This window comes from Vombatus ursinus, unplaced genomic scaffold (assembly GCF_900497805.2).
Source record: "Vombatus ursinus unplaced genomic scaffold, bare-nosed wombat genome assembly UNPS02014772.1, whole genome shotgun sequence".
Lineage (NCBI taxonomy): Eukaryota > Metazoa > Chordata > Mammalia > Diprotodontia > Vombatidae > Vombatus > Vombatus ursinus.
Genome location: NW_020954550.1, coordinates 36,246,495 through 36,271,700, shown reverse-complemented (window position 1 = coordinate 36,271,700; position 25,206 = coordinate 36,246,495). Strand labels below are relative to the sequence as shown.

General features: G+C 41.1%; 1 protein-coding gene across 1 annotated transcript in view; it reads left to right on the top strand.

Annotated features, from left to right (window-relative positions):
• EGFLAM (EGF like, fibronectin type III and laminin G domains) overlaps positions 1-25,206 on the top strand; it is a 252,235-nt gene that overhangs the window by 188,146 nt on the left and 38,883 nt on the right. The window contains exons 13-17 of the mRNA XM_027863469.1: positions 2,111-2,300; positions 9,860-9,985; positions 10,809-11,052; positions 17,794-17,905; positions 23,384-23,500. Of these exons, the coding sequence (XP_027719270.1) occupies positions 2,111-2,300; positions 9,860-9,985; positions 10,809-11,052; positions 17,794-17,905; positions 23,384-23,500 (789 nt within the window). The remainder of the gene's footprint in view (positions 1-2,110; positions 2,301-9,859; positions 9,986-10,808; positions 11,053-17,793; positions 17,906-23,383; positions 23,501-25,206) is intronic.

Below are 25,206 nucleotides of genomic sequence, written 5' to 3'. Positions count from 1 at the left end.
TTTCTGGTCTGGAACACATAGTTTAGGTTAGCAAACTGCCCAGGGAACCTAACCTGCAATTATAACCAGGCAGGTATCTGAGCTCTCAGAGGGGAAATGTGGCAAGGATGCCTCTGTGTATCTGTGACATTCACTTCCTTTCTCCTTATGTCCATCTTTGCCCTCACCCACTGGGAGGACATAATACATGAGAGCTCATTCCTTGAAGATTTAAGGAAAACAAGGGTAGATAAGACTACAACCTCCTTGATTCAGATCCCACTGCTTCTGAGCTCACAATAATTCAGACTGTGGCTCCTATGAGATCAGGCAGACATAAGGCCAGAGTTTAAAGTGACATAAGCAATGACAGGAAGGAGAAGTCAGGATTTGTCTCAGGAAATCATGTAAGGGCTTTAATGAGAATCCTTGGTGACGACTGTGTTCATTTTTTATATGTTGACTGAAGTTCACTGTTGTGCAAGCCGTGAAAAAGAACAAGCTTGCTAACCAAACAGTATAAAACCTGTAGGGCTGGGGAATAGTGGTCCCACTTAGAGAAAGGAAAAGAGACTCCAATCACATTTTAAGGCTTCTTGAGTAACAACCTGAAGCACACAATGTACTAATTAGAAATCAATCAATATGGAGGCTTGAAGGAAGGAGCTGAGGATGTATACATGAAAGTGAGGCAGTCTCTGCCTTCAAGGATCTTGCATTCTCCTGAATTCTTACCTATTCATTAAAGTATGAAATAAAATAAATATTGAATGTGTTTACAAGGAATAAACTACATATTTCTTTGCTAAATTTCCGCAAATTGAACTTTTTGCAATTCCTACAGAACACCTTTCCACTCTCCTTCAAGAAAAAATTCCGGATTAATGAGTTTTTACAGGAATGAGAACATCCTTCAAGGACCTCTTTGTCTTGTCCCATTGAAAACACTGCACGTTGTTTGGACTGAAATTCAAAAATAACTAATCCAAATTGAATTTTTGTTATGTAGAACTGTAGAGCCAAAGAATATCAGAGCTGGAAAACCTAAACGCTCTCTTAGTCCAACTCTCTTATTTACTGATGAGAAACCTAAAGACTAGGAGAGAGAAGTGACTTTCCCAATGTCACCCAGGTAGTGATGGAGCCAGGACTAGAATCTGGATATCCTGACTCCTGGCCAGTGTTTTCCCCATGGTGCCACAATGCACAAGACTTTGGTTCCCTGGTTTGAGAAATGCTTTGCATTCATATTTTTTCCACTCTAGAATTTAAAAACATAATCTGTTTAATTGCCACAGAGTTCTTTGAAACTTTGGCAGTAGGAGGCGATGGATGAGGTTATATGTGGGTATTTCATTTGGTATTACCCCCTTTTTCAGATGAAGAAACAGAGGCACAAGAAAGGTGAATAACAATGGGAGGCAGTGTGATGTAGTGGAAAGAAAGGCTGGATTGGGAGTCAGAAGACCTTAGCTTGAGCCCCACGTCTGATACTTACTAGCTGAGTGACTACAGGCAAATTATTTCACCCCTCTGAACCTCAGTTTCCCCATCTGTAAAATGGGGATAATAACACATATTATCTACCTCACTGGGTTGTTCTGAGGTTCTAATGAGATAATGTGTTGAGCTAAAAGGGCCGTGTAAATGTGAGATATTAAATTAGTAGGTGAGTTAGAAATAGAACATTTGTGTTTTGGTGCCCTGTTGGTTACATCAACCACCCGACTGTTCTTAACACAGAAGTATCTTTTTTTATTATTATTATTTTAACTTTATAAAAAATATTTCCCAATTATGTGTAAAAACAATTTTTAACATTAATGTTCCCCTCATTGAGAAAGCAAGCAATTTGATATAGGTTATACATGTACAATCACACAAAACCTAAGAACGCTGAGGTACCTTGCCTTTCCTCTGCCCACCTTCAAGAGAACTTTTCTGAAATCACGCCCTGTGAGGAACTATCCATGATAGCCAATACAATAATGTGGGGTTCAAATTGTAAAAAAAAAAATCCTAAAAATTCATTTGTCACTAAGTTAAAATATTAAGCCTATCTCTTACCTATTCATATTCTTCCTTTTAAAGTCTTTTGTGTGTATTCATTGTTTGTTTCTCCTTTTTAAAGGGCCAGTACAGTAAAATTACTTTCCGGACCCCTTTCTACCTGGGTGGGGCTCCCAGTGCCTATTGGCTGGTCAGAGCGACTGGAACAAATCGTGGCTTTAAGGGCTGTGTTCAGTCATTAGCCATCAATGGGAAGAAAATCGACTTGAGGCCCTGGCCACTCGGGAGGACACTAAGTGGGGCTGATGTAGGTAAGTACCACACATGGGATGGGGTAAAAATTATGTTCCAGTTCCTCTGAGCTGACTTGGGTAAGAAAGTACTTGGCAGAATGTTACTAATACAACCAAAGGAGTGGACATGGACCAAAGAGGGTCGGGTTGAGCACTTCAAAGATATTGTAGAATTTCACTCCTCGACATTCCCTACTCATTAACCCTGGGGCAGCGAGGTGGTGAAGTGGATAGAACACCTTCAAATGTGTTCCTCAAATGTGATCTCAGACATTTACTAACTGTGTGACCCTAGATAAGTCATCTAACTCTATTTACCTCACTTTCCTCACCTATAAAATGAGCTGGATAAGGAAATGGCAAACTGTTCCAGTATCTCTGCTAAGAAAACCCCAAATAGGTCATGAAGAGTCAGACGTGATTGAAAAATGATTCAGCAACAACTACAATCCCTGGTCTTAAACTCAGCACTCTATCACTTACCTGGTAGTTGGGTCTTGCTAGTAGCAAAATAAATTTTGTTGAATTGAGTTAAATTGAATTGAGTCTATCTTTTTTTATTTTAATTTTTTCTTTTTAGGCAATTGGGGTTAAGTGACTTGCCCAGGGTCACACAGCTAGTAAGTGTTAAGTGTTTGGTCTGAGGCCAGATTTGAACTCAGGTCCTACCTGATTTTAGTACCAGTGCTCTATCCACTGTGCCACCTAACTGCCCCAAATTGAGTCTATTTCAAAAGGTAACTAACTTACTATAAGGCACCACAAGATAAATGGCAAATGAATGCTAACAGTAATCGTAATGGCAAGTGGTACTCTACATTTTACATAATACTTTGCACACATCCAGTCTCATCTGGTTGTCAGGACTTCTTTTCGAAGTAAGTTAGTAGTATATTACCCTCATTTTACACATGAGGAAACTGAGGCTCATAAAACTGAAAGCTACTCCCTCGTAGTCACAGCAGCTAGTAAGCGTTGCAGCTGTGATCTGAACCCAAGCTGTCTGACTCCAGATGGTCTCTCCACTATGTCACAGATGCCTACAGATTCTACATACTATAGATTCTTAGGGGAATTGATGAACGTTGTAAGCTAAGGGGGAAAATAAAGAAAAATAAATAGATGAAATTTTTAAAACTTAAAATAAAATTTTAAAATCTGAGCAGGGCCTTGAAAAATGGTCAAGGTTTTCATAAAATCATATTTAGTGCTGAAGGAGTCTGAGACACCATGTAGTCCAATACCCTCTTTAAGAAAGGTTAATTGACTTGCCTAAAGTCACACAGGTAGTAAGAGACAGTTATGATTTGAACCTAGGTCTTTTGACTCCAAACCCAATGTCTTTCCACTGTATCACAGTGCCTCCTTAGATTGAGAGGGGTAAGAGAGTGTGCTGGATGGGAGGAATGCAAAAGCAAAAGATACAGGAACATACAGGGTGTTGTTTGACAAACAGTCATAAACCAGTTTCACTGGAGGAGATGGTTCATGGAATGGGAGATAAGACTGGAAAGGAGATTGGGGTCAGATTGTGGAGGCCTTAGAATTCCAGGCTAATACCTATGTCTTATTTCATAGGCAATGGGGAACTAAACCTTTTTTTGGAATAGGAGAATGACATAAATAAAGCCGCATTTTTAGGGAAAAGTCTGTCTGCAGAGTTCAGGAAGGACATATTTTAAGGAGGAGACTCAAGACAGTTACAAGGCTATTATTATAGCTTGGGAGCAAGGTGGGCAAGAATAATAATGATAATGACTGAAATGTTGACAGATTTTATTTAGGGTTTGGTGCTTAAGACATTTTAAGGAAATGGAAGAACCTGTTATTAGAAGATGCATCTAATATTCTACCCCTGCTTACTAAAGGGAAAGAATTATTCCCCAGCCTTGCCACCCTTCCCCACTCCCACCTCCATTACCACCCCTGCACATCTTTCCTAGCATAAGATTCTCTTCTCCAAAAACAGTTGTTTATAGACACTTTGCTATTCCACAAGTGACAGGTTCACATATGGAAGGGACAGGAATGACCAGCACTCCCATTTTCTCTTGAGTTCCTATGTCAACAGCTTCATCTGAGAAAGTAGAAAGTGAGGGAGGGATCCCCAGAACCCACCAATCTGGGACCATGGAAGCAAAGATAGCTTGACCAGTGGGGGAGCCCTTGAAAATCAGATGGACCTGGCTGCCTCTGACCAGGATTGTGAAGAAGGTTGTCTGCCTTTGGATGGGTCCCAACAACATCTTAACCCCAAACCCAGGCAACTCCTCTGTTTGATCTTGGGGCAGAATTCAAAGTAGAAGTAAAACTTTAGCTTGTGTTAGTTTATTAGATTAAAACTAGACAGTCAGGGGCAGCTAGGTGGCACAGTGGATAGAGCTCTGGCCTTGGACTCAGGAGGACCTGAGTTCAAATTCAGCTTCAGACACGTGGCACTTTCTAGTTGTGTGACCCTGGGCAAGTCACTTAACCCCAGTTGCCTCACCAAAAAGCAAAAAACAAAAACAAAACAAATAAACAAAAAACTGGACAGTCAGTAGGCAAGGACAAGACAATGAAACATGGGACAGGTAAATTTTTCAAGTCTGGAAAGTACCTCTCCCCCAAAAAAAGGAACAGAAAGACACTTAAAACAACTTCTGAGCCAGCTTGGATACACTTAGAACCATAAAATGTAGGCTTGAGACCCAATTCAATCAAGTGACTGTGACATTGAGCTACTTATCACCTCTGGGCTTCAGGCTCTTCACCTATCCATTGGGGATAAAGCACTTTGTAACTTGTCAAATGTTAGTGCATGATGTGAATCTTTATTATTCTTCCTACTTCATAGGTGTGCCTGGGCTGGCCCCTTAAGGGAGTCTAAATCGGTCTTCCTTTTGCCAGCTATAATGATGAACCACAAAAGACCTGGCCATTTTTCCTGGCCAGGGTTCCCCTTGCTCTGGGTTTAACCTGGAACAAGAAATCTAGTAGTCATGGGGCAGAAGCCTCTTCTCTGATAGGTGACTAGCCCGGGAGTAGCCCTGAGACATAGATTAATTAGGCGGCCATCACCTCATTGAACAATCACAGGAACTGACAAATAGTGCAAATGTTGCTAAATTGAGCCAGTGCCTAGACCTGCCAGCCTTTTGACTTCCAGCTCAGGCCACTGTTTATCTCTGCAAGTTCCACAGGTGGCTTCCTTATGAACTTCGATGGCAGAAGTCAGTTAGATCATCTTTTTCCATTTTTCTTTAAGTATATCAGAAGCAGCATAATACAGTGGATAGAAAGATAGACACAGAATCAGAAAGCAAAGGGTTCAAATCCTGCATCAGATACCTAATAGCAGTGAGTCTCTGGGCAAATCACTTCACCTCTTTAGTCTTAGTTTCTTACAAATGAGGGGGTTAGACTCTTTGACCTCTAAGGTCACTTCCATTTCTACATCTATGTTCCTATGGTCCTATCCTCTGGGACATTTGCTCAGGTCTTGTCATTTTCCCCAATTGAGTATGCTTTCTTTGTTTTGAGTTATTCAGCATTAAAAATCTTCTTGTAAATTAAAAAAAATCCGGCAGATTACATACTATGACAGTGGAGTGTTCTGATATAAGCAAGGGTAAATTTCTTGTAATGTGATCATCTTCCAAAAGAGGCTGTTGAAGCCATGGTAACTCATAGAACAGAATCATAGAGCAGGCATCTAGGTTTTGTTTAAATAGCTATAGTTAGGGGGAGAACTGTCATGGGTGAACTATTTGGGTACGATATGGCTTTACCTCTGAGATCTTTAACTCAGCACCCCCTTTCCCAGCATCGCTCATCTCCTTCTTTATCTCTTCCAGTGACCACCCCTCTACACACACACACACACACACACACACACACACACAATCAAACATATTCTTCCTCCTGTGATCTTCCATTTCTCCTTTGCTTTCTCATTACCCAGTTTATTCATGCTCTCCAGGCTAATATGCCCTTGATAGGAAGACCATAGCATCAGAAAATCATCGACTCTTGGCAGGAGAGTCAGTGTAGCAACACTAGATTTGGAGCCAGAGGACCTGGGTTCAAATTCTGAATATTCTACTTACTAACTACATGGTCCTGACAAATTGATTTGTTTCTCTGGGCCTCATCTATAAAATGAGGAGGTCCCTTTCATTTCTAAAGCTGTGATTCTAGAAATAACTCTCATAATCCTTCCTCTCCTCTCTATTCCCACTTCCAGCTTCCTTATTACCTCCTGCCTAGATTATAACAGTAGCCCACTAGTGGGTCTTTTTTCTACTCCATTCTCTAGACTATTCAATTCAATTAAACATTGATTAAGCACCCATTGTGTTCAGGGCCTTGTGCTCAGACCAGTGGGAGATATATTTTAGACAGTTTATATCTGGGTAAGGGGATATGACATAAGTACAGATAGCTGTAATACACATTGCTGCCAGATTGAATTTCCTTACACATAAATCTGGTCTAACATAAATCAATCAATCAACAGTAAGTATACTGTGCCAGGCACTCTGCGAAGATTTCTCTTTTCGGACATCTTTTAGTGTCTCACTATTATCTACTGGGGACAGCTAGGTGGCGCCATAGTACAGAGTCTTGGACCTAGAGTCAAGAAGACTCATCTTCCTGAGTTCAAATCCATCCTCAGATACTAGCTATGTGACCCTTTTTAACCCTTTTTGCCTCATTTCCTCATCTGTAAAATGAGCTGAAGAAGGAAATGGCAACTCACTGCAGTATCTTTGCCAAGAAAACCACAAAAGGGGTCACAATAAGTCAAACATAACTGAAAAATGACTAAACAACAACAAAATTGCCTACTGAGTAAATGTAATACTTTTTTGCCTGGGCTTCAGGGCCTTCCACAATCTGACACCACTCTGCAATTCCACCCTTATCTAACTACTCCCCACCGGGTTCCAAGCAGACTGCACTATTGAGAAAAATGACTATTTCTTTCATAACTAATTATTGAATTAGAACCAAGGTTTTTCCCCTTTTCTGCTTCCTCATCCATAAATCAACCAGTGTGGGAAATCTTTCTCAAAGCCTTTCCCAGCCAGGAAAGCTAAGATCTAATCAAAGACAGAACAGAAATTTTAAATTTAGGTGTGAATTCCGGTTCATTGTGTTTACTCAATCAGGTCTGGGAAAATGTGGATTCTCCCTTTTGTCAGACAGGTGGTAATGGAAATTGATAAGTCTCTTTGACCAAGAGTTGGGTGCTCAGTGTCCCCTATCTCAAGATCCCTATTGGAATAAACTCACTTCTCATTATAATATTCATCCTCTCATTATTTGTTAACCAATCAGAGGTGATTGCCACCCTCAGGAACATCCACTGTTCTAAGGGCGTATAAACTGTGAGCCTACCACCATGAGTCATCTTTGGTCCAAGAGAGATAGCTAAATGACAATTCCTTTTATTAATAAAATGCTAACATTATTAATACAATTATTAATTACCTAGAAACTATGTCTCTCAAACCTGGGTTCTAAGTTTTCTAGAAAAAAATTTATTGCCAGTGTGACCTCAGACAACATCACTTGGTCTCTCTGAGCCTCAGTTTCCTTAACTATAAAACAAGGTGGATGGGGAAGCTAGGTGGTGCAGTGGATAGAGCACCAGCCCGGGATTCAAGAGGACCTGAGTTCAAATCCAGCCTCAGACACATAACACTTACTAGCTGTGTGACTCTGGGGAAACCAGTTAACCCCATTTCCTAGCCAAAAACAAACAAAAGACAAATATCTCATTTTAAGTGGCAGCTAGGTGGTGCAGTGGATAGAGCACCGGCCCTGAAGTCAGAAGGACCTGAGTTCAAATCTGGCCTCAGACCAAACACTTGACACTAGCTGTGTGACCCTGGGCAAGTCACTTAACCCCAATTGTCTAAAAACAAACAAACAAACAAAAAAAGAAGTGGTTGAACTAGGTGACCTCCAAAATCACTTCTAGCTATAAATCTTGAATCCTGAGATCCTTATCCTGGACCCATCCACACAGAAGCTTATGCTGTAAAAGATGGGAGGGTGTAGGGGGAGGTCTATGAAAGAATCTGCTCTTCAAGAGTCAAAGGTGAGGTCAGAGGCTCCCCTGCTTCAGCCTCTCTGTGGACTTTGAACTTTGAGGGCACTAGCACCAGTCTGTAGATTCTCCAACTGGACAGAATCCACCGGCTCTGTCTGTCTAAGCTCTTGAGGGGCCACCAGATGGGATGCACAGATGATGGCAGATCAGTCACCTGGAAACAAAATGCTTTTTTCACATCTCATTAGTAACCCCTTGAGCCATTCCCCTCCCTCCTCTGCCCAAAATGCTCTGCCTCCCTCTTCCCTCCAACACTTGGTCAGCTTCAGTGGCTGCATGAATGCTGCAAATCCTGAGAGTCAATGAAGGCTAATTCAGCTCACTTCATGTTTCTAAGGATAGAAAGCACCCCTAGGGTAACCCAGGGCTGGAATGGGAAAAGAGAAGGTGGTGGGTTATTCTGTTTTTTTCTTTTGGAGAAATTCTGAGAACTATCTCCTCCTACTTAGGAAAAGGCCAGAGGAATTGTGAAGTATTGGGAGAGTGCAACAGGCAATTGTTAACCAGTCAGGGAAAACAAGACAGCATTTTCTCTTTCTCAACAGCCTTGGAGCTTCCTCAGACCCCTTCCTCCATCACCTGCTACAGCAAGACATTTTGCTTTCACCTATACTGTTTGTTCAAGGCCAGATTGGAGCCCATCTGTCTAATTTAGCTCTTTTGTGCAAGGGGAAATAACAGTCTACAGGAGCAGCAGAGAAACAGTCAAGTATAAACCAAATATTTCTCATTCCTTGGATGCTGTACATTTGCAAATTAAAAAGGAAATCCCTCACGAATTCCCCCTGATAAGTTCGATGGAGGAAAAAACCCACCTCCTGCTTGGACTTTCTCAGCGTGGCATTGCCCTAGGGCACTTACTGGTCCCTCATGGAGGGTACAGAGGAGGTGGGAATGGTGATTATGAGGCCCATATGTTACCATAATACGGATTGTGCGCTGCCCAGACAGAACAGTCAACAACCTTCAGGTAGTTAATAAGCTTAGGCCCAGCCACTTAACTCCTTCAGGGCTTATCAGGCCTGGAACAAACTTTGACTCAACAAGACAGCACTTAAGCTAATTGAGGTTACTCAAATTAGAATGCTTATAACATAAACAATCTGGTGACATTCTGAGAGTTTGAATTATGTGTTTATGAGAACAACAGAGAGATTAATTAAAGCAGAAAAGGCCCAGTCATCCTGGTGAGTGGTCATAAAAATGTCTGATGAATTAATGTCTGATTTATTGTTTCCATCATGTTTGAGAGAGGCTTTGTGGCATTCTGCAAAACCCCAATGAAAATCAGATTAAAATGAAGGGACATTTCGACTTGTCCTTAAACTTGGTTTGCAGTTCTGCTGAGGTAGGAATGAAGTTTACAGGACTGGGAAGTAAATCCGATGCTTTGGGAACAATGGTTCTTGCTTCTCGATGGGTTGGTGTTAGAGGATAAGTGCCTGTCTCTTCCAATTCCTCCTCTGTGTGTGTTTAGGGGAATGCAGCAGCGGCATTTGTGATGAGGCCTCCTGCATCAATGGAGGCACCTGCACGGCAGTCAAAGCAGATTCCTACATTTGCCTTTGTCCACTGGGATTTAAAGGAAGACATTGTGAAGACGGTGAGAAGGAAGTGAGCCGCTAACTAGCAAGCGGGATACAGAATGAGAAGAGAGCTGGATGTAGGGGCAGAGTTTGGTGTCTGGCTGCTTGCTTGTTCATGTGTTAATATGATTTTTCATCCATGGAACCTTAGTTAGCCTCAGAGAGCAGTTCAGGAGTTGCATTTTCAGAAGAGATTGGAGAGTCCTTTGGCCAAGTTGGAACACCCCTTGTCTCATTCGTTTGCACTGGGGCTTTTAAACAAGCCCATACTCAAGTCAGCTGTACCTTGGGCAAAGTGGGATGTGCTTCATTTGAAGCTCAAATGAAACTAAAGAACCTATAAATGAATGATGTATCTGAAGCGTGTAGAACTTGTTCACTTGGGAATATTTGGTTTATTTTTAAGAAGAAGGAAAGCCATGTTGGGTAGACCATAGACCATTGAATGGAACCCAAAAGAGAAGAAAAAGTAATCAGGCTTCCAAAGTTAATCAAGGGTCTCCAGTTTTTAGATTTGAAGGGGAAGGGCCATGAGCAATGCGCATTTGTTTGGAAGGCCTGGACCTGTAATTTCATTGATGTATGGAACTTCCATTACAGAAACACTCTCCATCAATATAAATGAACAAGCCCTTAGGTAACTTAGTCCTAATGAGTTGCCTAAGGCAGTGAGACTTTCTCATTGTCAAGCAGCCAGTGTCTTGAAGTTATATCTACCTGACTCCAAGGTCAGATCCCTATTCAGTTTATCACAATGATTTTTTTTAAAAAATCAGTAATTTCCCATCTGTCTCTCAGTGTGTATTCTAATGTCATGTTTGTTTCTTGTGAGACTTTCAGCTTTCACCCTGGCCATCCCTCAGTTCAATCAATCTCTGAGGTCCTTTGCTGCAACCCCATGGCCATTGGAGTCCCAGAATTACCTCTCTTTCATGGAGTTTGAGATCACATTTCGGCCAGAGTCAGAAGATGGTGTTCTCTTGTACAGCTACGACACGGGCAGTAAAGACTTTCTGTCTATCAACATGGTGGATGGCCATGTGGAATTCAGATTTGACTGCGGCTCTGGAACAGCCGTTCTCCGGTAAGGGCCACTTCCAAGACCACCCCCAGAAGAGTAATGCATGGACATTTTTGGAAACAACCCAAAATTTCCTTGATTGTGTGCTACAAAAGTGAGCAAGGTTCACACTCCAAAATCTAGCATTACCTTGCCTTTCCAGCTTGAGCTTATGCTCTGTTTCTCTGTTGATTACATTCCAGCCAAACTGGACTGCCCTTTGCCTTCTCTGTCTCCCAGACAGGCTCCACTTTCCAGTCCCTGTGCTTTTGTTCACATGATTCCACAAGCCTGTAAAGTTCTCCTTCCATCTCTTCACCTGTTGAGTTCTTTCCTGTTCTTTAAAGCAGGACTCACGTGCCATTTCAAAGCCTTCCCTAGTTCCCTTCCCAATTCCCAGTTGACAAAGAGCCTCCCTACTAGGCCTTCTGTAGCACTTCTTTTTTAATACTCTCTAATACACTTAAATGATAATGGGTTTTATTGTTTTTTATGCTAGTGTTTGCTTCACTTCTAGACTGTAGATTCTGTGAGGACAGGATTTTGTTTTTTTCTCCCCTACCAGAACGTGAGCCCTGTGAGGGCAAAAACAGTTTCATTTTTGTCTTTATATCCCCAGTGCCTAGCATGGTTCCAGTCACATAGTAGGCACTTACGTTCTTGTTGGATTGAATCGCACAGCACAACATTTTGCAAATCATAGGCAATGAGTAAAAGTTTGGTTCATGGATAAATGAATGAATCATATTTAACAATGTCCTCCCTTTTCAAGTGTTTCCTACACATTTCTCTTTTCTGAACCCTGACCTAATATACACAGATGAGATACTTCCCATTGATAGTGATCTCCTGCCAGCAATGTTTCTCTTTCTCAAATGACTCCCCAGCAGGTAGCTGTTCTCTGCCCCAAACAATGAAAAATATTTCTTGCTTGAAGCGAAGATGAAATGCCCTTATTTCTTGATAGGGTAATAATATATAATGCAACTAGCTAAACCTTTAACAAATATTAATTTATCATTATAATCCTAATACCTAAAATAGATATGTATATATATGTACTATATGTATATTATATATACAACACACATATATATCACTTTAAGGTTTGCAAAGTGCTTTAAAATATCTCATTTTATAGCACTATACTTTCACATGGTAGATACTTAATAAATATTTGTTGATTAATTAATGAAAATAATAATGATAATTAGTGATCTGCATTATTATGGGATTCTATGATATGGGTTGTAGGAAAGGGAGGAATATATGGATTTTTTATATCTAGCCATATCCTTGCCCCAAGTCTGAGGATAACCCAGCTGTTTTTCCCCCTTTGCTTCCCTAAATGATCAGTAGTTGCCTAGCCTCAGTGGCCCATAAAAAATTGGGGATCCTGGGGCAGCCAGGTGGTGCAGTGAATAGAGCTTCGGCCTTGGAATCAGAAGGACCTGAGTTCAAATCTGGCCTTAGACCCTTGACACTTACTAGCTGTGTGACCCTGGGCAAGTCACTCAACCCCAATTGCCTCACCAAAAAAAAAATTGGGGATCCTAATTTATACAATAATGCTTCACAATTTCAATGGATCTATTATTTCATTAGTGGGGCTCCATTGATACCCATGACAATCCATCTATAACTCACTGGGGGTGATTCTTGTCCATGTTCTGCCATAGAGAATCCATGCAACATGCTGGAAGCTTTCCTTCCTCCAGCATTATTTGGCAGAGCCCTTTCTGCCAGCAGGACTTCTCTACTGGAGATAGAATTTCCCCTCCTTTCCAAAGAGCCTTATGGGGTGGTACATCAAAATGAACCAGACTGACCCTGGCATGGCAATGAACCCTCCATGATCACCATCCATCATGACCCTCCCCAAGCCCCTGAGGATGGAGGGAAGCTTTCCTAATCCATTTATCCAAGACATTTGGAGGTGAAGGGAGCCCCCACCCATGACCTTTTTGTTCAATCATTTCCCACATATGGAAAAGAACAAAAGTTACTTGAAAACAAATTTATTTTAAATTACATTTGTTTTAAATACATCCAATCCTCCCAGGCTTCACGTCAGGATACCAAGACCTTAAGTTCTTAGAGGCTATCCCACCAAAGGGCAGCTCCTACCTAGGATGGGTTCAGGTATGGGCTAGGAATGGTCCATGGGTCTGGTGTCTAAGGGCCAGCCTAGCCTGGTTCAGAGAGGTACATCACCACCAGACTGGATTTTTTTTTTTTTTTACCACAAGCTTTTAAACACTATCTAGCTAGGAAGCCATGGAGAGGGGTCATGAACTGCACTAGCAGAGACTACCCACACTAAAGAGATACCAGATCCTAGGGGTCTGTGCAAAGCCCTGGGAAAACAAAGAGGAGAACGGTGGAGACCCTGATCCTGAGGAACCTTCTATCTAATAGGAGAAAGGAGATCTTTTCTGAATCCTCTGAACCTTCCAGTTAGTAAGAAAAATAAAACTCATATACAAGCAGTGTGGTACAGCAAGATAAGAAGACCCAGGTTCCTTTCTTACCTCTGATACCCACCTGAGAGAAGTTGGACAAATCACTAAGTTCTCTAGCCTCACTTTCCTCACCTGTGAAATGAGAGGGTCAGACTGGATGACCCCTGAGGTCTCTTCTAGCTTGAGGTCTACAATTCTATGAATAAGACAGAATATGAGCCCCCTGAATCCTGAGCATTTCTCATCTTTGCATCCATATCTACTTCTCTTATTCTGTCCCCCATTTGCTAGTTTCTGCCTAAGACCCATTCATCTAATGAGAACATGTTTCTTATTCCTACGTATGTTTATTTCTTCTTCCCTGAAGCTCCCCAGCATGTTTTTCCTCAATAGTGTCCCTGCAGCAAGAAATTAAAGATCTTTTTTTTTCCTTTCCTTAAAGGAAATTGTCAACTCTATTCAGCTGATATTCTTTACCTCTGTCTGCCATTTTGTAAAGAGTACATGGGTGGGATGTGACAACTGTGTCTTGGCTGTAACTGCTGCTCATTCCTCATAGCTGATGGGAAATGCTGGTTGCACTTGTTTTAAACGATTCTTAAAAACAGTGGTTATTTTTCTTCTGTGACTGTTCCCGTGTGTGTGTGTGTGTGTGTGTGTGTGTGTGTGTGTGTGTGTAAGGGGTTGTTTAGAGCTGTTAGTTCCTGTACATCAAAATAACTTTCAGTTGTCTTGGCCGATTCTATTTGCATAAGATTATGCAAAACAGTCTAAGCAATTCACCTAAAAGGATTCTGTGTGACAGGTTGAAAAGGGGAGGGGGTGGGGGGAAACCTTGATTATCACTTTTCCCTTTCAAATTTAGTTTCCTCCTGGATGAAGGCCAGAAAGAAGTGGAGACTATGTCTGGACCTCTTGGCATACCTCAAAAAATCAGCTGTCTCCTCCCCTTCCACCTCCTTTATAGCCACGGCTGACAATGGGAGTGTAACAGCATTTGGGGACACTGGGGGATGGTACAACTCTCCTGTCAGAATGTGGTACTATTTTTTTTCCAGGCCCACACCTCTGCATTATTCCTAATGGATCTCTCATGCTCTGCCTCCTCATATCCTATTCATGGCCAAATCCTGTTGCCTCTGCCCTCACAGTGTTTTCTTGTAAGAGTCCCTTTCTCTCCACTCACACAGCCATTGCCCTAATTTAGGCCCCATCCGTTCTTGCCTGAACTCTCGGGATAACCTTCCAATCCGTCTTCTCTGCTTCATGTCTCTGCCCACTTTAGTCCATTCTCCCCTCAGCCACCAAGGTGATATCTCTAAAACCCAGGTCTGACTGCATCACTCCCCTACTCAGAGAGCTTCAGTCGCTCCCTATTACCTCCAGAATCAAATGTAAACCCTTCTGATATTTAAAGCTTTTCTTAACATGGTCCACTCCTACCTTTCCATTCTCCTTACTTTCCTGCTCTCCATGTACTCCACAATCTAGCTACACTTGCTGCTCCTCATACACTAGACTCCATCTCCCATCTTGATGCCTTTGAGGCACTGAGATAGATAACTCTGGCTATATTCCAGGCCCAGAATGCTTTGCTCCCTTACTACCTCCTCTCTTTCCCTGGCTTCCTTTAAGACTCAGTTCAGTTCTCACTTTCTGCAAGAAGTCTTTCTTCATCCCCCCAGGTGCCAGTGCCTTCCCTGCTCAGATTATGTCCCCTCCACTAAATATATATTGCTACATGTATTTACATGTAGCCTCCCCAGTTAGAATGTTAGCTCTGAGACATTAGGAAGTGTTCTTACCCTTCTTTGCATCCCAAGTGTTAGCATAGTGCCTACCACATCCTAAGCACTTAATAAATTCTTGTCGACTGACTGATTAGATTAACAGAATCCAAACAAAAACCTAGAATTATAGCATATCAAAACTGGAACTAGACTATTACAAATAATCTAGAACAGCCTCCCTCATTTTTTATATAGTAAACAGAGAATCCGAGAAATCATATGACTTGCCTGAGGTCACTTGACAGCTGAGACTTAGGATTGTTGAATAAGAGCTAGAAAGGGCCTTCAAGATCATGTAGTCTAATCCTTTCATTTTGCAAATGAAGAAACTTAGTCCCAGAGATACTAAATCCTTCTTGCTCAAAAATATCCAGGTCTTTAGTGTCCAAATCATGTCACCTCTTCCTTAAATGTTGCTGCCCCTTTCCTCTTTGTCAAGGAAATGGTTTTGGCTAAGTCATTTTGACTTTAAGAGATTAAAGAAGCATAGGATCCTAAAAATATAAAGCTGGGAGAGACATTAGAGACTATCTAATACAACTCCCTCATTTTACAGATAAGAAAACTGAGTTCAAATGAGGCTAAATGGCTTGTCCAAGATCACCCAGGTAATTAGTGTCAGAGGCCAGATGAAGTGGGTCAATTTGTCTTAAACTTAATTTAGCAATCAAGGTTAACAAAATGAACTCTTAATGAACCTTCTTTATGTAGTGAAGGGAAGCCTGACTACTGACGAAGCAAATGACCTTTGTAGGAGTAGAGCTCAGATATAACATTATTCAGATAACATTTATTCAGAAAATAGACCACCCAATCCATGGTGGGCCTTCTTTTGTTGCATATTGATTTAGCCAAGGTGATTAAATTCTAATTGCTAAGGACAAATCACAAGAGTATTTGCTAAAGCAAATAACCTGCCAATATTGTGCTTGCTGCTTTTCTTGGTGTTTTTCTAAAGGTAGTTTGAGAGTGGGTGTGCTAGAGCCAGCTCCAACAGGTTCCTGACAGCAATTTTTAATTTTCAATGACAGCATTCACAAATGCTTGATTTATGGTTTTGTTGACTGCCTAGACTTAAGAAAGTAAGGGAGATAAATGCTAATAACATACATTAAACTTAAAGGCATGTCATGTGTACATTTTTATTTCTGGAGAATTAGTTGTTAAACATTTACCAGCACACCATTGGACAATTTAATATGGATGCAGGCTTCTAAAAGTTGAAGGAAACAGTCCCCAGAGTATGACCCAGATGCCTCGTCTTCTTTGTGATACTTCATCATGAAGTCTAGTATACAACTGCTGCATTCTTGAAGCTATAGAACAAGATAAGTGGAATATTTAATATCTATATTCCACTGGTGTTGTTCTATGGATAGAAGGGATAGAACACAGCAGTCTCGAAAGGACTAAAAATGTGTATCACTCAGAGAGCTCTAGAGAGGTGCATGATGGGTATGAGCAAGTTGCAATATATAACTAATGAGGAATTCTGAAGATTCAGAATGAAGGATATCATTGGGAAAATGTATGATAGAAAAAATAAAGATGTGCTAGTCATGTGGGAGGATAAGAATTAATAAGCAGATAGACCAAATGCTCCGTTGTTATGTTAGAGTTATCAAGACAAAGCAAGGAACGCACCCAGGACATTGGGTGGTCTTCCTGGGGTAAACTGATGGAAGGACAAAAGTCACATAGGAAGAGAAGGTGTAGATGGGTTATGATCTGAATTGTTAGAAGGATCATCCATGTCAATGAAACCACCACTTCATTCAAGGATCTGTGGCCTTGAGTATTTATTGAGTCCCCTGTGGCTCATTCAGGACTTATATTCTTTTGCCTTAACTTAATCACAGGAAATTCCTGAGCCATCTTCATCCTTGTCATGATACAGAAGTCTTGGCATCTAACTTTAACAGTACTTTGCCCTAGTAGAGAACTTCTGAATGCTTTTATAAAGCAGGTTTGCATTGATTACGTCCATTTAGCTTTGTGGGAACATGGCATAATCAATAGGAAGCTGGTCTCAGAGTCAGTAAAATCTGGATTCAAGTCCTGCCTCTGATACATCCTAACTGTGGGACCCTTGGCAAGTCATTTAACCTTTTAATAAGCTAAGCAATTTTCTTTTTTTTTCTTCTCTTTTCTTTTTTAAGGCAATTAGAGTTAAGTGACTTGCCCAGGGTCACACAGCTAGTGTCTGAGGCTGGATTTGAACTCAGGTCTTTCTGACTCCAGGTCTGGCACTCTATCCACTGTGCTACCTAGTTGCCCCCTTTGGGTATTGGCAGGACAAGTATTCTTGTTCCCATATTAATGGGGTTGAGAAGGATAAGATGTTGCCCTAGTTACACATCAAGTTAGTGGCCGGGCTAGGACCAGTTCCCAAATCTATAGAACAGGCTAGTGTTTTGTTTTTTTTTCCTACTAGGTCTGGATGATATTTATCTTGTACAAATACAATAGGAGTCCTCAAGAATGGGAACTCATCAGTTTCCTTCTCACTTCAGGAGTGAAGATCCCCTTTCTCTAGGTCACTGGCATGAACTGCATGTATCGCGAACGGCAAAGAATGGGATCTTACAGGTGGATAGGCAAAAGACCGTGGAAGGCATGGCAGAGGTAAGACACATAAGCCATCATATTATTTTCCCGTAGGTTAACATCAAGGAACCTCACCATTTTAAGCCTGGGCAAGTATAGACTCATGAAAAACAGCATGGCGTCGTGGATGGAGACCCAGCCTTAGAGTCAGGAAGTCATGGGTTGATATTCATCTCTCTGGCACATACTGACTGTGTGACACTAAGCAAATCAATTAACCACTTAGTGCCCTAGACAGCCCTCTAAGACCCTCTAAGTAGCTGAGCAGTTATTGATTTGCATGGGTAGAGAGTCTCACCAGGCATCTCCTATACCAGAGAAATCACAGATCTGATTTTAAGAAAATGGAACCATAGACTCTTAGAGGTGGAAGAGATCTCCGAAGTCAATTAGTTCACACCATACCTGAATAGTAATCTTCTCCCCAAAGTCCCTAAAAAATGATTATTCTGCCTTCAAATTACTGGCTATGACAAGGTAAACTTTTTGTTGTCAGGGTCCCATGATCTCTGACTGCCAGGATCCCAAGATGTAGGTGCATGCAAGCGAATAAAAAAGGATTCAGTGTAGAGAAAGGAGGTAAATTCCTCCAAACTTCAGTGACTTATCCAACACTCTGAGGGGCATTTGAATACTTGCTTACTGGTTGATTCTCCCTGCTCCCAAATGCATGCGTGCCATTGTCTATTACGATCAAGCCACAGAGCTATTCAAAGGATCTTTTTTGTATCCCATTTCAGTGTTGTCAAATAATAAATGGTTACAGCCTTATGACACAAGGCACTTATCACCCAGCCTTTAGGTGTCCTCCATGTCCAAAACTTCAGACACCTTATATCACAACAGGTACACAATATTGCCTTGGGAAGACACGTAACACAAGGGAATACAAACACTGATCTGCAAGGAAGTTGCTCAGAAAACACTAGACAACAGGAAAGTAGTTGTTCTATCACAAAGAAATCTTTCCAGGTTCTCCTTTCAACACGGTCAGCTACGTGGCCATCCTAGAAGGGTAAGTTTAGGGACACCGTCCTCAGAATAAAAGAGAAATATAAGCCCTCACTGGGGATATTGGCAGCAATTTTTGCTTTCTCGTTCCCACAGCTCAATGACTTGACTTCTTGTAATACTTGAAATATCTTTCATGCTCTGGTTGGGAAAGACTATCCCATTCCTTTCAGCAACATAACTGAATCTTCAGGATAAACCCTTCATAAGAGGAATGCTTTGCTCTTATCCCCATGAGCCGTTCTTACCTCATTAAGGGACTGCTAGAAATTCCCTACCAATGAAACCCTAAATTCCAGTTTAAAAAATAATAATCATAATATTCTCATAATCATTTTACCAGTGAGGAAACTGAAGAATAGAATTATGAAATAACTCCTCAGAAGCTAATACCCAAGTCTCATGACTTGTGGTCCAGGGCCCCCATCTCTCATTATTTACCTCCTTGATTTCTCCCACTATTACTGATTCAGTCAGTCAATCAACAAGCATTCTATTAAGTGTGCTGTGTACAAAGCACCATGCCAGGCACCAGAGACACAAACACAGAGAATGAAACAATCCCTAGTCTTTTGTTGTTGTTGTGCTTGTAGATGCAGTCAAGGTTAAGTGACTTGCCCAGGGTCACACAGCTAGGAAGATTTGAACTCAGATGCTCCTGAATCCAGGGCCAATGCTTACTTATCCACTGTGCCACCTAGCTGCCCAATCCCTGTTCTTAAAGAGCTTACATAGTAGTGGAGGAGCCAACACATATACATACAAGTATATGCAGAATAAGTATAAAGAAAATACATACAAAGTAGTTAAATAAAAGGTAGTTAGAAAAGGTCTTCTAAATATAGCCAAAAAGAATAAAAAGACTTTCAACATTAGGCTGTTATGTCCAAGTAAAATGAACATTAAAATGACCAAAAGAAGCTCTTTCTTCCATCGCCTCTGGATAAGACAAGCTCTTGGTTTCCTGTGTGGAAGAAGAAACCATGAGAACCTGGACTAAGCATCAGACTGACGAGCATCGTCCCAATGCCCTGCCTGGTCCAGAAAGAATGAGCTCCCAATGGGGGCCATTGCTCTATCAATCAGAGGCCAAACCCACAATATAATCAATTGGAAAAGGGCTTCAGGTTCCACTACCATATCTTTAGTCCCATCTCACACAGTGGTAGGAAAGACTTCTGACATGTACAAAGAGCATGTTCATAGAGTCAATTCTCATGAAGGTCAGGGATGGGATAGATAAATCCTAAAGACAAATTTTAATCAAGAACTTCAGCTCTCAGCAAACCTGGAACCACAACTGGTGAAAATCAATCATCAAATGCTTCTTCAGCACTTATTATGTGTCCACGACCATGTTAAATAAACGCTGGGAATACAAAGAAAAGCAAAAATTGTCCTTGCCTATTTTTTCTCTTGAGACCCAATTTCCAGAAGTGCAATAGCCACTCACTGACCCAAACTCGCTGCTGATTGGCAGAAGATCTGACCTTCTCTACCCCCTACCCCCATTTCCATGGACTTACCATATTGTTTCCAGATTTAGTGTGGACACCCAATTGTCTTTAGCCTTACTGCAGCTCAGAACTTCCAAGCTCAAGAGGTCCATCAACTTTAGGTTGCCCAGTAATAGAGATTATGCCCAGCAGTCCTTGCCTTTCAAGGAGGTTACGTTGTAATGGGGGGAAAACAGCATATGTACATGTAAAATACATAGAGTAGATAGATTACCATAGGAAGGAAAGTTCTCTAAGGGAAAAAAATGAACAGATTTTTTTTTTTTCGCTGTTTGTTTGTTTTTTAAGTGAGGCAACTGGGGTTAAGTGACTTGTCCAGAGTCACACAGCTAGGGAGTATTATGTGTCTGAGGCCGGATTTGAACTCATGTCCTCTTGACTCCGGAGCTGGTGCTCTATCCACTGTGCCATTTAGCTGCCCCCAAAATTTTTACAATTTTGAAGTTGAATTCATCTTTCCTTTCCCAAGAAGCAAAGAAGCTTCATAGCTTATGTGTAGAATTATCAGCTACAGCAGAGGTGTAAAATACTAGGGCAGAACCAAGTTAAAATGTAATTAGGGAAATATTAAACAAAACAAATGAAAATACAATAGAACATAATGTTAATATGTGGTTTTCTAAGTCAATGTGCACTGGCAGGGATTTCTCTGTACCATGTAGTGACCCTTATTTCTATTTGAGTTTGATACCACTGAGTTACAAGATCATCAGGAATTTTCTGTAGCACTGGAAGGAATCACCTCATGAACACTAAACCCAACTTTGTTTTGAATTAATGTTGAGTTTAACAAAATTTCATTGCTCTCTGTGCCCTTACTCACTTGTAAAATGAAGATGATAGCATATAGTGAGGGTGTTTTAAATAGTCATTAATTTCATTAGTTGTGAAAAAATTTAAGAATTATCATTTTACAGAATATAGAATTTGGTCTTAGGATATATATCACACCACAGAACTATCATTACAAAGAATACTGAAGTAATACCTATCCTCAGACTCGGAAAGACCTAGGTTCAAGTTTCATCTCTGACATATTCCAGCTATGTGACCTTGAACTAATCACTTACTTTCCCAGTGTCCTGGGCATCTTTTTTAAGGCACAAAGTTGAAAAGAAGGTGCCAATATGCAGTGTGGGAAGAATTTCCTCCCCCAGAGTTCTCTATGAAATCCCAAGTCTGGTACAAAAAATATGTATAAATAAACCTACCCCATAGGGTTTCTACACCCACCGTGTCTGGATATGAGACTTGTACCCAAATGGTAGAGGTCAGTGTCTTCCTTTGGCTCTGTTTGAGTCAGCCCTGGCTCAGTGGGAAGAGGCTGGAGAGTCAGGGCTACAAACCGTTTCAATAGGTGACTCCTAAGCGTGTGAAAAATTTCAGTTTGCAACTGGTCCCTGAACCAGAGAGAGGTGACTCTGCTCTGCAGGAGGAATGTGTGTGTTGAAAGTTAAGCTGTAACCAGTTCCCTTGCTTGGGGATTTTGTGGGAGGGTGTGTCTGGTAAGGGCACAGCCAGGGGAAATATATTGGGGAATAGAGAGAGGAAGTGGAGAATGGAACACAGCCTGGAGTGTTGGGCTTTTACACTGATGCCAGGGACAGATCTTGAGCCTTCTGAGAGTGCTCAGTGGGCAGCACTTAAAACTCCCCTCAGTTCTAGAAAGAGAAAGCTGAGCTCAGGAACCAGGAAGCCCTGGGTCCTTGGTAACTGAGGAATCCCATGTTTGCAAGGGCCTTGGACAGCCTTAGCATGGTGTTGTCTGCTTAGCTATCTGAGGAAGCTCCTTCCAGCTAAGCACAAGAGGCAGATCCCAACATGAAGCCTTTCTCTAGACTGGAGCCATGCAGGCTTTGCTTTGATCCTGGCTTGTTCCTTTCTTCCTTTTATCCTGCCCTGCTGGATGACAGCTGTAGCCTTGCCTCTTGTCAACAGGAGGGCAGAATAAGAAGGAGGAGGATTTGGATGGGCAGCCAGAAGACACACCAAGAAATCCTTTCCCCCTTTCCTACCTGGAAATACTATAACTTTAGTTGCAATGCACCTTTCAAAACAGCCCCTTTCCAAAATGCCTTCTCCCTGCATTGATTTATTTCCACTTGGAGTCTGTGGTGGCAGTTTCTGATTCAGTATTAAACTGGGTCACTGCATCCTTCTTAGGCCAAACATGAACTTATTAATTAAAGGGATTTCTGAAAGCCCATCTGCCTCTTTGATAACCCTCAATTAACTTGGACCCTTCAAGCTGACAAGTTGTTTTGTAAAGTGCTTCGCCTGCTGCTATTTTGGGTACCTCTTATAATGAAGCGATGCATTCAATAGTTGATAGTATATTAATATGCTTATATGTCACCCATAGAACTTTCACCCCCAAAGCTCTCAGAGTGCTTTGAAGGGTCTCTCTGTAGAGAGTCACACATAACCTGGTTATCTAAAGTTTAGAGTCTGGGTTGTTGCAAACCTGTAAAGGGAAGCCCTACAGGCTTGTGAACGTATGTGGGGTTGGAAGAATTTATCTTGTTCACAAAGGAGCCAAGGACCCTAGATTTAGAGCTGGAACAGACCTCAGACGCCACATAATCCAACCCCCTCCTGCTATACATTAAGTGATTTGCTCAAGGTCACACAGGTAGTACGCATCACAAATGTGATTTGGACCCAGAGCCTTTAGAGCTAGAGTTCTTTCCAATGTTCTCCGAAGAAATAGTGGGTGGAAAGGCCTTGTCTGCCTCTTCCATCCTAACTTGAAAAACCCATGACCATTACAGAATGATGTAAAAGTTTTGGAATTGACCTATAGGAGAATTGCCATGAATGGGACTTGAGATTTTCTGTACCCTTCCTATTCCTTTGCCCCTTACCAGGCCCAAAAGAACTCTATTAGCCTAACAAGCTGGGGTTATATTTTTTGTTTACTTTTTTTTTTATCATTATGATATTTTTTTCTCTTTAACTCTCATGTCAGGGAGCCTTCACTCAAATTAAGTGCAACACTGATATATTCATTGGTGGAGTGCCCAACTATGACAACCTAAAGAAGAATTCAGGCATCCTCCAGCCTTTCAGTGGGAGCATCCAGAAGGTACAAGTCTGACTTTTTATTTGTTATTGTGAGACATTGACTGATCTTCATACAAGGATCGCTATGGGGTAGAATCTTTAGGATGATGGAATCAAATAACCAGGAATTAAGGTGTGTCCGTCAGTTGAGGCATGGGATAAATTATGGTATATGAATGTAATGCAATGCTGTTGTACTGTAAGAAATGACGAAAGGGATAGTTCCAGGAAAACCTGGGAAGACTTGTATGAGCTAATACAAAGTGAAGTGAGGAGAACCAAGAGAACAATTTATATAGCAACATTTTAAAGATAATTTTGAAGAACTCTGAGCAATGCAATGACCAACCATGATTCCAGAGGACCCACAGTGAAGCATGCTGCCCACTTACTGATAGAGAGGTGTAAAGAATGCAAGGTACAGAATGAAAGATCTTTTTTTTTGGACATGGACAAGGAAGAATTTATTTTTGCCTGATTGAATATTTGTTATAAGGGCTTTGTTTTTCTTTTTTTAATTGGTGAGAGAGAAAAAGTAGGGTTTTGTTCTTTAGAAAAAATAAAATAAACTTTTTACATAATTAATCATATTAAAACCAATTCTACCCCAAACCATATGATTATATCAAAAGATGAAGAAAAAGCCTTTAACAAAATACACTTATTTATGCTAAAAAACTTTTAAAACTGGACTATCCACTAAATATGATAAAAGTATATACAGAACATCCCAAAAATCTTGGTGCAACTTTAAACTTTAATAAGGTGTAATAAGTTTAAAACTAGACCAAGACTTTGCATATCTAAGTATGTGCAACTATTAAAAATACTTTTTAAAATTCTCTCAACATACAACCCCCACCTACTCCTGACTTGTTGCCGGACAATGATGGTGTCATATACTCCAAATGTAGCAAAAGACCCTGGGATATCTTAAGAAGGATAGCAGATCATGGTAAAATCCAGAAAGTCCTACACTGGGGGAGGGAGAAGTAGAAGGAAGCCTAAAATCTATTCTTGGCTCTGTTCTCCTCTCTGGTATTTCTCTTTGGTTTGCCCAGGACACAAGCCAATTTGTAGAGCCGTGGTGTTGGTTTTTTTTTTTCCACCTTCTTCAGCAGTTGCAGGCTATCAATCATGTAACTGAGCTTATGAGAATTAGGGTTGAAGAAACCTTGCAAAGAGGGTTCAGAAGTCATTCAGCTACAGAGATCTGGTCCTGAATGAAATGCCGTGCCCCAGTCCCACTCCGTTTCCATCTCTTCCCTTCCCTATTACACTAGGATAGAAGAATGCACTCTCTCTGCAGCAACAACTGAGTTAATTCACAGGCACAGATTTACCGAAAACCAAACAGCATAAATAACAAGCAGGGGCAAGGCATGGTTAGGCTACTTTACCTTGCTGGGTCTGAGTTTCCTCATCTGTAAAATAAGAGTATTGGACTAGATTTCTAAACTTCTTTCCAGCTCTAAATATGTGCCCCTATGATATTGTCTAAGTTCCCCTTGATTCCTTAGAACCATAGACAAAAAATAATAGACTCATAGGGTTGAAAGGGGCCTTGGAGATCATCTGAGTCTACCTACTCATTTTTACAAGTGAGGAAACTAAATATGTATTTTATGCTTGTGGGCTAGTGCTTACCTTCATCCCTGAGTTAAAGAACGAAAATGAGTAAGATGAGAGAGAGAGAGAGAGAGAGAGAGAGAGAGAGAGAGAGAGAGA